The sequence below is a fragment of the Euleptes europaea genome, chromosome 9 (genome assembly GCF_029931775.1).
Source record: "Euleptes europaea isolate rEulEur1 chromosome 9, rEulEur1.hap1, whole genome shotgun sequence".
NCBI lineage: Eukaryota > Metazoa > Chordata > Lepidosauria > Squamata > Sphaerodactylidae > Euleptes > Euleptes europaea.
Window position 1 is genome coordinate 18,516,001 of NC_079320.1, and position 14,151 is coordinate 18,530,151.

Here is a 14,151-nt window from a genome sequence, read left to right on the forward strand (position 1 = left end):
TCTGAGAAAGAAACTTGAGCTCAAGGAAGAAGATATAGCAATCAATAACAAGCAAGACCATAGGTTCAAATCCAGATACACCTTAGAGACTAACAAGAGTATAAGCTTTTGAGCTTCAAAACTCCCTGTGTCTGATATTTATGGTTTTCCTTGCTTCAGTGGGGATTTATGTATCAGCTAGATACAAAGTCATATTTGGACAGCCTGATGCACAACAGGTGATGCCTTTTTATAGGAATGCCACTGCTGGCCACAGCAGGATTCCATTCTCCAGCCAGCAAGGTGTAGTGCTTAAGATCGAATCTGGAGAACCAGGCTTGATTCCCCACTCCTCCACATGAGTAGTGGACTCTAATCTGGTGAACCAGGTTGGTTCCCTCACTCCTACACATGAAGCCAGCTGGGTGACCTTGGGCTAGTCACAGTTTGCTCCAAACTCTCCCAGCCCCACCTACCTCACAAGGTGTCTGTTGTGGGGAGAGGAAGGGAAGGCGATTGTAAGCCGGTTTGATTCTCCTTAAAAGGTAGAGAAAGTTGGCATATAAAAACCTACTCTTTCCTCTTCCTCTTCTTATGTGGTTTACCAATTGTTGATACCAAGTGGAATGTCCTGTTTTTCATCTCATGTAGGACTTTATGATATTGTACTTCTTGTGTTGATGTAGGAGTGCCACTGTTATTTTAAAATGATGCTATAAAATACTTCAAGGGATAAAAGGTTAAGCAGGAGGGCTCTTCCAACACAGCTTAGCCTGGAGTGGTGGTACACAGTAAGGCAGGAGAAGACTGAGGAGCTAAAATGGCCCAGCAGGAAACCAAGCTGAGTGGCCCTTACGGTGATAACAAGCCAGCACTGCTGAGGCCACTCAACTCAGACTTGGCCAATGGCACCAATTGCCTCCTCCTTCAAACTGCTCCTGATCATCATTGCTAGGAGTTGAGCAGCTTCACAGGCACTCCGCCGGACTTGTTCCTCACTAGATTCTGCTTGATTCTGGCCACCAGCAGCCCTCCAGGGCAGTGGCTCACCTGGTAAGCCCAAGAGCTAGTCCGGCCCCACAGTAAGGGAGGATGCCCCTATTTCCCAATGGCCTGATAGGAGAGCAGGTTTAGGGCACTAATCTCATTTCTCCTCCCAGCGGCTCAAGCTGCAGTGCTCCTCAGAGTCATCAGTGTCAAAGGAAGACTCTTACAACATTCCTGCCTAAGCTGCACCCTTCATCTCCCAATGCTAAGGATCCCAGTCCATTCTTCCATCTTGTACTTCCATCCTCTGCTCTCCTGATACTGATGTCCTGCACTGCTTCCCACATCAAGTCATTCCAGAATGAGCTGGAGGGAGAGATGCCCCACCAATGGCCTAATCCCTGGCAGTGTTCTTTCTCCCTGTGTGGGCAAATGTATTGTAGCTTCCCTCTACCTTTCATTTCTCTCCTTTGCTCTTTATGTATGTCTGGGAAGGGAGCGCCAAATAGGCTCCCAGTTGAGTTTCCCTCTTGGGTTTCTCACACCTGCAGCTTCAGTGGAAAACGCTGACAATTTCAGGTGATTATAGCAGTGGGAAGTTATTGCAGTGGGTCTGCATGGAGCCTTCCCAAACCTGATTAAATGTGGTAACAATGGAATACAATCACATTTTAAAGAGCTTGTTTCCTCCTTTTTAAAGTGTTAGTGACATTTAAATTTTCTCCATATTTATTATGCCTTATTTTGCAGGAAATAAATGATGCAGACGTGCAGGAGTTGGTGCGAAAGTCAATTGGAAGGTTGACCATTATTCGGCAGTCGTTTCCAGTGCCACAGAACATAAGTCAGCGCTGTTTCCGCGGGAACCACCGAATATCATCATCACTGTGTGATCCTAAGGACCCTTTCTCCCAAAACATGGAGGTACCTTCTATTCATGTGAAATGCATTGCTACTATTTTGCTATGTTATAAATGGGTATGTCTTCTCACCCATTTGTGGATGAGCTGTGGCTCAGTGATAGAGCATCTCTTTGGCATGCAGAAGGTTCCAGGATCCATCCCTGGCATCTCCAGTTAAGGAGGACCAGGGAGTAGGTGATGTGAAAGGCCTCAACCTGTGACCCTGGAGAGCCACTGCCAATCTGAGTAGACGATATTCACCTTGGTGGACTGATGGTCTGATTCAGTATAAGTCCGCTTCATGTGTTATTATTCTTTATTTATTTACAGCTTTTGCCAGAACATAGTAAACAATTACAATCTTAAAAATGATTTTAAAAGGGTAGGTATCAAATCTAAATGTATCTCCATAGCTTAACAGAAATATATTAAAATTATAAAATAGTTGCAGTAAAAAATGTTATACTAAAATTTACCTAAGAGGTAATGGTCACCAATATTGACCATTACCATTAGTGATCTCTCTCAAACGGACCTTAATAGCCACTGAGCAAAATTTAGCAACTTGGGAAAGACAAAAGGTGATGTGAAATAGCAGAAATTTCCCATAGCAGAAATTTCATTTCCTCTTCTTCTGAAACAAACTCCCTTAGGTTCACCAGTGGATGCATCAACTTCTGTCTAATGTCCTTATAGTAATGACACCTAAGAATAACATGGCTAGAGTCTTCAATTTCTCTGGCCCCACAGGGACACTCCCACTGAACTCTTGGGAGTTTTCTAAATTTCCCCTCCAAAGCTGCTGAGAAAAAAACGGAACCTCTAGCAAGGGTTAAAGTTTGCCTTTGCTTGTTTACTTCTATAGTATGACAGCTTCATGTGTATTCCAAGCTCTCCTCAGCAGCATGGGGTGTTGTGTGTATGCCCCTCACCTCCATTCTTACAGTGAGAAGCTAGCTAAGGAAGGCATCCAATCATCTTCTTCAGTCTTGCACAACTAAACCATATGTGGTCAGCCAACCCCTAAAACCAGAGTACATTCTACAACAGAGTCCATCTTACAGCACAGTTATATGCATAATCACTCAGTTACATTTGGCAGGATTCAGTGAGACTTATTCCCAAGAAAGTCTGCATAGCATTGTAGCCTGACTGGAATGAAAAAAGCAAAGAGTTTTCAAAACCCTTTGATATTTTTGCTTTCCACTATCTGATAGTCTTTACAGAGCTATGGATTAGTGCAAATATTGTGGGTTTTGTGAAATTTAACCCAAGTTCACAGCTACCTGTCCCCGTTTTGCACTTGAAGGACACTGTGTTCCTTTCATATGGAATTTTGCTTGCTTCTGGAATGAATGGAGTATAGCTGCTGAAAGACTTCCAGCTACATAAATGATGAAGGAGCTGGCCTCCAATACAAAGTATAAAAATAATAAAGAACAGGAGTATACATGAGAGCATAAAAGAGTAGTCAAAATATTGCTACAGATAATACTGCAAAAAAGCAAATTCTGTGGGGAGGGGCTGTGGTAGTGGTAGAGCATCTGCTTGGCATGCAGAAGGTCTCAGGTTCAATCCCCGGCATCTCCAGTTAAAGGGACTAGGCAAGTAGGTGAGGTGGAGGACCTCTGCCGGAGACCCTGGAGAGCCACTGCCAGTCTGAGTAGACAATACTGACTTTGATGGACCAATGGTCTGGTTCAATATAAGGTAGCTTCATGTGTTCATGTGCATTGCAATATACAGTTGTCAGTCCTAAGTTGTTAACTATGAAGCAGAATATGAAATGGTTTTGAAACATTCTCAAAACTCTTCATATGAATCATCTCACATATCATTCCCCCCAAATTCCAATATATTAATTGCTGTTGGAGGCAGCTGAGCCTGGGACAATTTCTTTATCTATATAATATGACATATTATTTCCACAATTAAGCCTGGTAAGTGAAACTCCCACACATAAACTCTTGCACATGAAGCCAGATGGGTGACCTTGGGCTAGTCACACTCTCTCAGCTCCACCTACCTCAGAGGGTGTCTGTTGTGGGGAGGTGAAGGGAAAGTGATTGTAAGCCGGTTTGATTCTTCCTTAAGTGGTATAGAAAGTAGGCATATAAAAACCAACTCTTCTTCTTCTTCTAACTCCAAGCAGTTCTGCTAGTTGGCTGTCATTTTGGTTTAGGCACCATAATCTATTGCAATTTGCAGTTAGTAAATCACAGGTAACTAATGTCGGTTCTTTATAGATCAGTCACATCTCCTGAAATGGGCTTTTTACCCAATAAGCAGTAATTAGTCTTGTCATGCTACTGGTAAGTCAGTATTTAGGATTGTGAAGTCCAGGTGGGTCCTACAGAGATGAATTCACCTGGAGAAAATGGCTGCTTTGGAGGATGGGCTCCTTGGCATTCTACCTCATGAGGCCCCTGCCCTCCCCAGGCTCCACACCCAAATCTCCAAGAATTTCCAATCCGAGGGCTAGCAACCTTACAAGTCATTTAAATTCTTTTCATAGGATGTTCCGTTGGAGTTTGGCAGGGGGTCAGACTATGAGAGAAACTCTGAGGGCATCTGTCTTGGTGAGCCTGTGGTGATTCTCAGTGTTCATGCCAGAAGATATAGACATCAGAATGCTGAATATATAGCAGTGCAACCTCTCATTGATGAGAATTCTTTGCCATCCAAATGTTGTTGTTTACATTGTCTGGATTTGGGGAGTAGCCCCTCAAGAGAGGGAATGTTAAATCAGCCAAATGTGGCTCAGAAACAATGTTAGCTTTTATGATCCTATACCATGAAGAAAAATCCATATTATGCAAAACAACCCATGTCTGACTGGGTGTTAATCCCTTTAATCCTCTTTTTAATTATCTTGTTTGCCTGATCTACAAGGGTAGCTTTCAGTTCATCAGCATTCAAGCCATATTTTGACAGGCCCACATTACATTTCTTGGGCCGAATGCTCTTAATATCTTTGGAATTTTTGTTTCAGAAATCATTAGTGGGCAGTCTTTGGGTTTTTTGGGGGAGGGGGGTTATGTGCTACTTTTTGAGCCATTATGAGACCTGAGGTCCAGCACTCAAGATTTAATAAGGCTGATACAGCAGTTCTTAATACAACTGTGGGGTGCAGCATGGAATTTGTTGTAGGAGCATGTTAAAAATAGCTTTATACCACCTCCAGCTTGCTGGTTGTAGCAAGACTCATATTTTAGCCCATACAGTAATTGGAGAATGCTTTTTTTGTTCAAGTAGTAGAAGAAGAAGAGTTGGTTTTTATATGCCGACTGCCTGTGAGGTAGGTGGGGCTGAGAGAGCTCTAACTTTATTCTTTTGGTTCCTAGCAGGGTCATTATTGGACACTGTATCGGTTCTATTCTGTCCTCCTGTCTTTATTTCCCAATAGAATACTTTAGCTTCTGAGAAACATGCAATAATGCAGTATCAACCATTGAATTATATGGTGCATTAAGAAACCTGTTGTGTTTAGGCAGAAGAGCAATAAATACATAAAGCAATCTTTCAGTAGCTCCCATATAATGGATTCTGAGGTTACCATGATTAATACAGCATTCTTCTCAGTTCACGGGAAGAGGCTTTACAAATGCAGAAATTAACTTTCATATACGAATGGTCTATGATCGAATATGTTGTAAGTACTCATCAACACTATTGCTAAAGGCTTTAAATATCTGTTGAATGGCTGTTGATCTCTGTTCTCTAGATCCCCATTTACATTTGATAGATGCTCCACAAAATTGCTCCTGAATTAACAAGTATATACATCGATGTGACCTGTGATAAAGTCTCAGTATTCTTCTAATGTAAAGTTATGGAAGGTACACTGAAAAAAACATTCTGTGGAAGAATAATGACTGTGGAATCTGGAATGATTTATATCCCAAGTTTGTCATTAGTGGTTACAATGTGTTTGCTTTCTTATGGTCCTTGTATGAAGTGTTGTCATTTGAAAGAGCACTTAATTTTTTCCCCCAAACTCCCAATTCAAGCCTGCTGAAGTCAGCTGCCAAAAACAAGTCATTAACCATCTTGTATTGCAGTGGCATAAATATATATATACCACTCCAGTGCAATTATGCTGTATGTTTTAACTTGACTATTACAGGCGTAAAGAAGGAATACTAAAAGTGCTGGGATTTCAAAAAATAAAATTCTAGATTTTGAATTAATTAGGACCTGTAGTTCTTTAACCGAAGACCTAGCAATGTGTCATTCCTCTCTTTAAATTTTTTTACAAATATTCAGTGTAAACTAGATTAAGGATATACATTTGGCATCCCACGGGCTTAGACCATCTGCTACAAACTTACCTGGTGGTGAGTCATGTTTCTGTACATCCTTATAATCATGTCTCAATATCAATACCAGTCCTGACTAGAGATGCCGGGGTGTGGACGGGGGTATAAGAATTATATAATAAACAAATAAATAAATAAAATGTCAAGAGCTTGGGGGCAGGGCCGTGGAGGGGGGGAGCACCAAGTGCACCATAACATCACTACCCTGAAAAACTAAGAGTTTTTAAGCCCCTTGGGTCCCCAGTGAGGAGAAAATCAGGCCATACATAAATACATAAATAATAGAAGCCAGCTCAGAGCAGGACAGGACAGGACAGGCTCGTGTTTTCTGAGAAGGTTGATTTACCAGCTAGAAATATCAGTGGATAAGTCTGCATTAGAATGGAGAGGTGTAAAACGTTTCACTTTATACTCCTGTGTACACGTTGCAGGGAACATGTGTACATCCACATGTGCTTTTTGGCCCTTCAGGGCTGTTGGTTGGCTGCTGTGTGGACCAGTCATTTGATCCAGCAGGTCTTTTCTATTATTCTTAAGTTCTTATGTATATCCATTTGTAAGAAAGAGCCAATGTGGGCAGACTTTAACAATAAAACTGGAGGAGAGGACAGTACATGGAGAAATGTGAGGCTTATATTGCACTTTCTGCTGTACTTGAGTGGAATGTAATATGCAAATTACTCAATGCACACCAAAGAAAAATCTAATGCACGCTGTACACTGTACATGTCTTCACTATAACTTGTGAACAGGTCTCTTATTGGAATATGGAGAGAGGGGATTTCCAGCCGCCGCCGCAAACCCGTCTGCATTTGCAGAATGCAAAAGGGCATTTTACAACATACAGAGTCCCCGAGACCCACTCGCATTCCAAAGTGGGAGGCCATCTGCCCCTAGTAGTAGTGCATTTAAGTTAATGAAAGTCTGAGCGGTGTCAGCAGAGAGACAAGCCGCTTATGAACTCTGCCAGCCCGAGCGTGTTGGCTGCTTGCAATCAATTTTTTAATCTCTCTGACAGATTACCAACCTCTACATATATGATACGGTGCTCTTGCTGGCAAACGCTTTCCATAAGAAGCTGGAGGACCGGAAGTGGCACAGCATGGCAAGCCTGACCTGCATTAGGAAGAACTCTAAGCCGTGGCAAGGAGGGAGATCTATGTTGGATACAATCCGGAAGGTATACCCTGAGATGCTCTTTTTTTCCTCTCAAGAGGCAATTTCTGTTTCACTTTTATGAAATGTACTTTTGCATCTACAACACTGAACCCTTAAAAACAAGAACTGTAAATCTTTATTCAGAACTCTGGAGTGTCCCCTTTAAAGATATACATTTATTTCATTTAGTATTTTTCTTTCCTTAATGACTCAGAAGAAAATCGCATGCTTTTTCCTGCTTCTTCTTCTTCTTCTTTTTTGGCATGTACAAATTTGAAATCCATGTGGGATATCAAGGATTCTACCAACTTGGTGTGTCAGGATTTCTTTGTGTGTGTGTAATGTGCCATCAAATGGCAGCTGACATGGCAGCCCAGTAGGGTTTTCAAGGAAAGAGATTTACAGAGGTGGTGTGCCATTGCCTTCCTCTGCACGACAACCCTGGCATTCCTTGGTGGTCTCCCATCCAAGTACTAACCAGGGCTAACCCTGCTTAGCTTTTGAGATCTGACAAGATCAGGTTTGCCTGGGTCATCCAGGAGTTCTTTAGGACCCTTCTTTCTACCACAAAGATGAACTTCCAAGACAAAGACTGGGGGGATCTTTCATGATGGGTAGATTTGTAAGAGACAGGGATTTTCAATGCCTGTGGGGTTACTGCCGAAGGCTGTCCTCCTTGTGTATGCATGCAGTGATGAAAGCCACAGCTACTTTTAGGGGTCTGCAATCCTAGAAGAATCTGCAGATGTGGAAGAAAGAATTTTTTTAGAGACCTCCCCCAGGTCCAATACAGTAGCCTCTATCTCATCACACTTCTCTGCTTTTTTCCAGCCTAAGGAGCCTTCCTCCAACTTAAGTGGCTCTTTCTCTGGCAGAAAAACAACACACTTTTGTCAGAGGAAAGCACCTTACACTGGGAAGAACTGTGGCTTGGTGGTAGATTGTCAGCTTTGCATACAGAAAGTCCCAGGTTCAATCCAGGGCATCGTTAGTTAAAAGGATAGGTAGTGGGTGATGGGAATGTGGAAGGGTACAGTAGAGCCTGATCACATCAGATCTCAGAAGCTGAGCAGGGTCGGTACTTGGATGGGAGATCACCAAGGAAGACTTTGCAGATGAAAGCCGTGGCAAACCACCTTTTCTTAATCACTTGCCTTGAAAACCCCATGAGAAAGTCATTATAAGTCAGTTGCGACTTAACTGCACTTTACACACCCACTTTACACACGCTCAGTGGGTGATGTGCAACACCTCCACGTGAGACCCTGGAGAGATTCTGCCAGTCAGAGTAGACACTACTGACCTTGACACTCCAAGGTTCTGACTCATTATAAGGCAGCTTCACGTGCTCCACTTTGTTGAGAGGGGTGATAGGATATAGGTGGCTGTCTGAGCATGCTCAGACACTGTTTAAAAAATCAATGTCGAACCTGCTGGGACTTGGATGGCCTTTCAAGTTGCCCAGAATGGAGGAAAGAAACCACACAGTGAGTGGGATGAGCAGGGCAGGGGAGGGGAGGGGAATGAAAAAGAGGAGTTAAGGGGAGTGGTAGAGTCAGCCAGAGCTGGTGGCAATGAGAGACAAAATGGGATTTCCCTCCCCTGTGAAGCCTTGTGGGTCTCCTCTTGAAAAACCTCCATGTTTGGAAACTTCTGTCAAACGCTGGCTCTCAAGATCTGTGCAATGAAATTGTATAAATGAGAAATATTTGCCTGAGAAGAATTTTTTTTACCGCATGGACTCGCAGAAGCACCTGGTTTTCTACTTCTTACCATATAGAAGTAGAAAACCAGGTGGGGATTATAAGCAGAAAATCGTCATATCTTGTTTCTGACTGCAGGAAGGGCCGACCAAGATCAGTTACAGGGATGCTACACTGTGAAATAACAGTCTTGTATTCCTTCCATGCTAATTTGCAAATTAGTGCTATCTCTGCAGTCAGTCACTGATGCAGATTTTGAAGGCTCATTGGTAGAGCACCTGCATAACATGCTCAAGGCTTTAGGTTCAGTCCCGGTCTTCAGTTTTTTAAAAAAGACCAGGTATTAGGTGACGTGAAAGACCTTGACTTTAGACCCTGAAGAACTGCTGCCAGTCAGAGCCAACAATACTGATCTTGATAGACCAAGAGCCTAATTCCATTTAAGGCAGCTTCATGTTTATATGCATGAATCTATGCGTATTCCAAGGGCTATCTACATAGGTGATGAAGTTTCACCTGCCCTTTGCAACACACACCTTAACAGTAGGCCTGTGATGAGTATACACTTATACGCCTTATATTTGCTTTAAAAACTTTGCTTATCTTGTTTTTGACATTTATCAATGTGACATCAGTTCATTCACAAATATGAGAATTTTGCACTTTGAAAGCTCTGGAGTTCATGCAGTCCTTCGCTCTGTCAGTCTAGCTGACGTTTCCAGTTTGTCACTTACTATTTTCTGCCTTTTAAAAGGAGGATAATTAATCAAAGGAACAAATAAACTCCTCCTTCAATTCTCAGCAGTTACTCAGAGGGAGGATTCATTTGTGAGGCAATTCTCCTTGCAATGCTAAGAGAAATGGCAGGCCAGATGGGAGGTGAAAGCAGCAGAAAAAGGCTAAGGATAAATAAAAATCACTCTTAAGGTCTAGACTACCTGTGAATGCTTAGAAAGATATGGAAATTCCATAACATTTAAAGTTTAGATTTCCTTACTTGTTTATATTTTTTAAAAGTGATTATATGGAAGCATCTGGAAAATGTCCATAATGTTCAAATACTGATGTGGCCAGATGCAAAGTCCAAAATACTTATCTAGCACAGTTCCAGGGATCTTCTTGGCTGACCACTCATCTCAGGCTTGCGTTTGATTGTCTCCACAGCGTGAAATTGAACTTTACTATGCATATTTTCAAAACACAAGTAGGAAGACATAGTTTCAGGCATTAGTAATGGATTTGGCTCTCCCCTTTACTTCTCGTTGTTACTCTTGGATCATTGAAGGGCAATGGCTCAGTGGTAGAGTAGACAATACTAACTCTGACTTTTCAACCCTGGTCTCAGACTGGCAGCAGCTATCCAAAGTCTCAGGCAGAGGTCTTTCACATCAACTACTGCCAGATTCTTTAATTGGAGATGCTGGGGATTGAACCTGAGACCTTCTGCATGCCAAGCAGATGCTCTACCACTGAGTCATGGCCCCTCAATGATCCAAGAATAACAATGAGAAGTAAAGGGGGGAGCATCAACCGTACGCCTGGTGGACCATCTCTGTCTTACAGGCCCCGCAGTACTGAGATAAGTCCCACAGGGTATGGGTCTCATTAGACAGAGAGTTCCACCAGACCCAGATCCTGTGGGACTAAGCTCAGTTCTGTGGGGCCTGTAAGACAGAGATGGTCCACCAGGCATAAGGTTGAGGCAGCAACAGTTCAGTAGATCAGCTGGCCTCCCCCCCTTCCCCCTCTTTTCTTCCCCTCCTTTTCTCCCCTTCCCTTCCCTTTTCCTCTGTTTTCCTTCCCCCTCTTTTCCTTTTCCCCTTGGTTTTCTTCTTCTTGTCTCAACTCCTTGGAGGACCTGCTAATCACTGGGTCATGGTTGGTCACCTGTTCACCCCCGTTATGAACCAACCCACCACTGATAATAATTCGTATATTATATATAGTATGTATGTAATTTAGAATGCCATCTTTTAAGCAAAATGGGTATTTATAGTTTTAAATTGTGTGTTTTTTAACTTATATCATATATTTATAGTGTAATGTATTATTGTTGGAAGCAACCTAAGCCCAACTTGGTTGGGAAAGGGCAGGGGTATAAATTAAATTAAATAAATAAATAAATAAAAATAAAGGGTTTGATTCAGGATAAGCAGCTTCAAGTTTCCTAGTATTTCATTTTTGGCACCTACCAGGACTTGCTGTTCCATTAGATTGAATGTTTCAGGCACCTCTAAAGTGTAACTATTTCTTAAGTTACAGCTCACTTCTTCAGCTACATGAAAAAGTGATATCTTCAGATATCTGAAGAAGTGAGCTGTTACTCACGAAAGCTCATACCCTGCCAGAAATTTTGTTAGTCTTTAAGGTCAACAGGTACTGAGAAAGACCATTCTTGACCTGAGACTCTGAGAGCTGCTGCCCTTCAGAGAAGACAATGCTGAGTTAGATGGACCAGTAGTATGACTCAGTGTAAGGCAGCTCTGTATGTATTTTGGGTGTTGAGCTTGGAGCTGGGCTGCACTTGCATAGAAGCATCATTTGTGAAACCCAGTGCTTCCATGTATTAGACTTTCACTACATAGACGCAATCCTGTGAAAGTCGGCTAATGCAAAATTCCCATAATAGGAAACAAAGGTGATTTTTTGTGAAGCTCCTGTGGGAGCATTTTTAGGGGTAGAAGTCCCAAATTTTCAGGGTAGCTTTAAGGGACTTTCCTTGCATGAACCCCAAAGCTTGGTGAAGTTTGGATCAGGGGGTTCAGTGTTATGGGCTCTGGAGAGGTCGGCCTTCCCTCCTCCATAGACAAGCGTTCGCCCATTAGCAAACAGATAATCTCTTATTTTCCAATGCTTGTCTATAGAGGCGGGAGGGGGCAACCTCTTCCATACCCCATAACTTCTGACCCCCCCATAATTTCAGACCCCCTCAAACTTGGGAGTTCTTGCAGGGAGAGTCCCTGCAAGCTCCCCTACAAGTTTGGGGGCTCTACCTCAAAAAATGCCCCCCAGGGCCAAATTTTTTCAGGAAACCCAAAAATAAACCGAATTCCCATATTGACCGGTATGGGAATTCGGCTTATTTTGGGTTTCCCCCCCAAAAAATTGGGCCCAATAAATCCGAACCCAAATTTTACTGATTTTTTTTCGCAGGCCCCTAAAAAAATACCCTTTCCTAATAATATTTCAGAGGGAAGGCAGCATGGTACAGCCCAATCTCGTCAGATCTTGGAAGCTAAGTAGGGTTAGCCCTGGTTAGTATTTGGATGGGAGACCACCAAGGAATACCAGGGTTGCTGTGCAGAGGAAGGCACTGGCAAACCACCTCTGTAGTCTCTTGCCATGAAAACCCCATAACGGGTCACCATAAGTCGGCTGCGACTTGACAGCACTTTACACACACACACAATAAGATTTCCTTGCCCAGTTTGAGACAATCCCTTTAATAAGTTCAGTGAAGGAAGAATTTTGTTGGATATCTTATTTGATAGTGCTTCTTGGATAAACAAATGTATACTTGTTACATCAATATTAAAATTGCAGGTGTATTTTCTTTCATGGGCTATAGCAATACTATTCCATTGTTTGGCTCATGCAGTCATGGCTGTCCATTAATTCTGCGTGATTTTTTGCCAGAGAAGCAAAATACCAACTACATATTATTGTTTGTTTCATCTGTGCCCAGAAGATAGTGTATACCCCTTTGCATGGATTCAATGAGAAACAGGTAGATAGATTCGATACCAGTAGAGAAATAGACAGATTCTCATGATGAAACATAATCCAAATCATTCCCTAAAAGAAATATTGGGAGGAGACTCTCTGAATACAGAGTTTGTCTGGATGCATATGGATGCAGCCCCCTCCCCTAATAAATTACTTCTGTCTGCAGAGGTTTAGTATCCAAAGTAATCTGTAGTTTAATGATGCATGATATATAAAGCTGACCCTTTTGTTCAGAACTCCAGGTGTATGGAAATACACGCTGCAGCAGCAGTGGTTTGCTGGCCAGATTCAGCCTTTTCTTGTGGCTCCTTAGTGGGAATAATCAATTTCTAATCTCTTTTCTATTTTCAGACTATTACCACTGGGCTTTTGCTTTTCAATGATTCTCTTTCAGGGTTTTTTGTTGTGTGTTTTTTACTTTGTTGAAGCCCATGGAGTCTGTACTGCATAAATAATAGCAATCAGACTTTCTGGAGGTTCAGACAGAACTCTGGCTAATAGCATGGTGACTGATTCTCTCTTAGCATTTGACAGGTAGAGAGTTTACAGACATGACCTTTTAGCCTTTCTATAACACCGAGTGCATAATGTGTAAGTCCAGCTGGTAAATCTTGGTTGTAGATCTCTTTTCCCCCTTCCAGAATATCCATTAGGCAGCTCAAAATGTCATCCTTCATCTTCAAATAAAGAAGAGGGCAAAGAAGTTTTTAAAATATTGATGTAGCTTCTTGCTAACTGAAAATGGTGATTTTCCACATAGTTAACCATTATTGCTAGGAGCCCCGTGGCACAGAGTGGTAAGCTGCAGTACTGCTGTCCAAGCTCTGCTTACGACCTGAGTTCGATCCCGACGGAAGTTGGTTTCAGGTAGCCAGCTCAAGGATGACTCAGCCTTCCATCCTTCCGAGGTCGGTAAAATGAGTACCCAACTTGCTGGGGGTAAAGGGAAGATGACTGGGGAAGGCACTGGCAAACCACCCCGTAAACAAAGTCTGCCTAGTAAACGTCGGGATGTGATGTCACCCTATGGGTCAGTAATGGCCCGGTGCTTGCACAGGGGACCTTTACGTTTTAATTTTTTAAACCATTATTAAAGGCTAGTGCTATAATCCAGAACCATTAAAGTGAGCAGGAGTTTGAATCTGCAGTGTGTTGTGGACTGCATACTTGGTTGGTGATTAGGGTTGCCAACCTTCAGGTGGGGTCTGGAGATCTCTCAGAATTGCAACTGCTCTCCAGATTCCAGAGAACAGTTCTTGTGGAAAAAATGGCTGCTTGGGAGGGTGGAATCTATGGCATTTTACCCCTACTGAGGCCCCTTCCCTCCCCAAACTGTACCTTCACCAGGATCTACTCCCAAATCTCCAGGAATTTCCC

General features: G+C 42.6%; 1 protein-coding gene across 3 annotated transcripts in view; it reads left to right on the forward strand.

Annotated features, from left to right (window-relative positions):
* GRID2 (glutamate ionotropic receptor delta type subunit 2) overlaps window positions 1-14,151 on the forward strand; it is a 984,243-nt gene that overhangs the window by 632,603 nt on the left and 337,489 nt on the right. For all 3 annotated transcript variants that reach the window (XM_056855266.1, XM_056855267.1, XM_056855268.1), the window contains exons 6-7: window positions 1,717-1,890; window positions 7,206-7,367. In XM_056855266.1, coding sequence (XP_056711244.1) covers window positions 1,717-1,890; window positions 7,206-7,367 — 336 coding nt within the window. The remainder of the gene's footprint in view (window positions 1-1,716; window positions 1,891-7,205; window positions 7,368-14,151) is intronic.